General features: G+C 33.3%; 1 protein-coding gene across 1 annotated transcript in view; it reads right to left on the bottom strand.

Annotated features, from left to right (window-relative positions):
- Nucleotides 1–1368, bottom strand: part of LOC119590710 (zinc finger protein 358-like) — an 8425-nt gene that overhangs the window by 6049 nt on the left and 1008 nt on the right. Inside the window, exons 2-3 of the mRNA XM_037939398.1 lie at nucleotides 969–1106; nucleotides 465–696 (exon numbers count right to left, since the gene is read on the bottom strand). Of these exons, the coding sequence (XP_037795326.1) occupies nucleotides 465–696; nucleotides 969–1106 (370 nt within the window). The remainder of the gene's footprint in view (nucleotides 1–464; nucleotides 697–968; nucleotides 1107–1368) is intronic.

Raw genomic sequence — 1368 nt, 5'->3', positions numbered from 1 at the left:
CATGATCTGTATATGGCCCTACACACAACTCTAAAAGTAAATAGGTCAGAAGCATATATCTAAACATTGTAAAAAGAGCTATTTCAGCCAATATTTGCTGATGAATATACAAATAAAGTTTTTGGAAAAGAGTGATGTATCACCATTATAAAATCTGGTGTCCCAACTAGATCAAATGATGTAAATGAAAACAAGAGATTAAAGAGCCTCAAAGACAAGATTATCAAATTCTATGTTTGCAAAAATGAATGGAAAACGTCTCTTTCAGTTTCCACTTCCTGAGAGGGATTAGAATCTCTACACATTTTTGTAATTAAAGAAAAAAATCTGAGTAATATTAATACAACAACACATTAACAGCTGCCTTGCACAAAAAAAGCACATATCAAAGTTATAATCATTCCTCAAATAACAACATCTAATAATCACCTATCTTGCAATCTCAAGTTAGAGACCATATTTACCAAAGGGGGAGATGAGAATTGTGTCTGTCTTCATGTTAGCAACAGATGGCAAGATTCCTCTGGTTAACAGTGCAGTATAATTAACACCACCACTTAAAGGAGGCGTCACTGGTGCCGCTGCACTCTCTGCTATGCTATCTGTGACTGAGCCGCCAGATGACTTTTCAGGATCGGCCAAATTCTTCACGTAATCTGAATCCCCATTTTCAGGTCTGCTTCCTTCAAAGTCCTCCTACAAAAAATGAATATATAAATAAAGAATAACAATAATAATATTTAATAAATACATAAATTTCAAAAATAAGTACAATATAATAATAAGGAGTTATAGTGATTTTAGGTGATCTACCCAAAGGCTGTAAGAAGGACAAACTATTTTGCATTGTATAATCATATTACACAATTATGTATAATATTTCCAGATCTTTAAGAAGGCAAATCTTATCTGAATTAGTGAAAAAAAAAAAAAATTGTTACTCATTGAAACACTTTGATTATACTTACCTCCAAGTATTCTTCCATTTCCTCCTTGATATGGTTATTCCCATTCATCAGCTTCCCTTTTGTTTTGTCTTTGCTGACTGTCTTTTTCTCTTTAGAGACAACTTTCGTACTTCCCTTGTCCTCTTCTTTCTCTTCTCTACAAATGGAGTAAATATTTAGTCGATGAAAAGAAAAAAAGGTAGAACTTCCTCCCTCAACCTACTTCTTTGTCTTTCTCCACTTTATCTGTTTTCTTTCAACTCCTTCTCTGTATATTAACTATGATCCTCATTAAACAACACACCCCTTTCATTCATTTTTATTCACATTTGAGTTTTCAGTCATTTCTTTCATACATGACCAAATTACCTCCACTTCCCATCTACCTGACAGATGTCTGGCTTTCTGTTACTGATTCATA

Source organism: Penaeus monodon, chromosome 27 (genome assembly GCF_015228065.2).
Source record: "Penaeus monodon isolate SGIC_2016 chromosome 27, NSTDA_Pmon_1, whole genome shotgun sequence".
In the NCBI taxonomy this organism is placed as follows: Eukaryota; Metazoa; Arthropoda; class Malacostraca; order Decapoda; family Penaeidae; genus Penaeus; species Penaeus monodon.
This window is presented reverse-complemented; position numbering and strand designations above follow the sequence as displayed.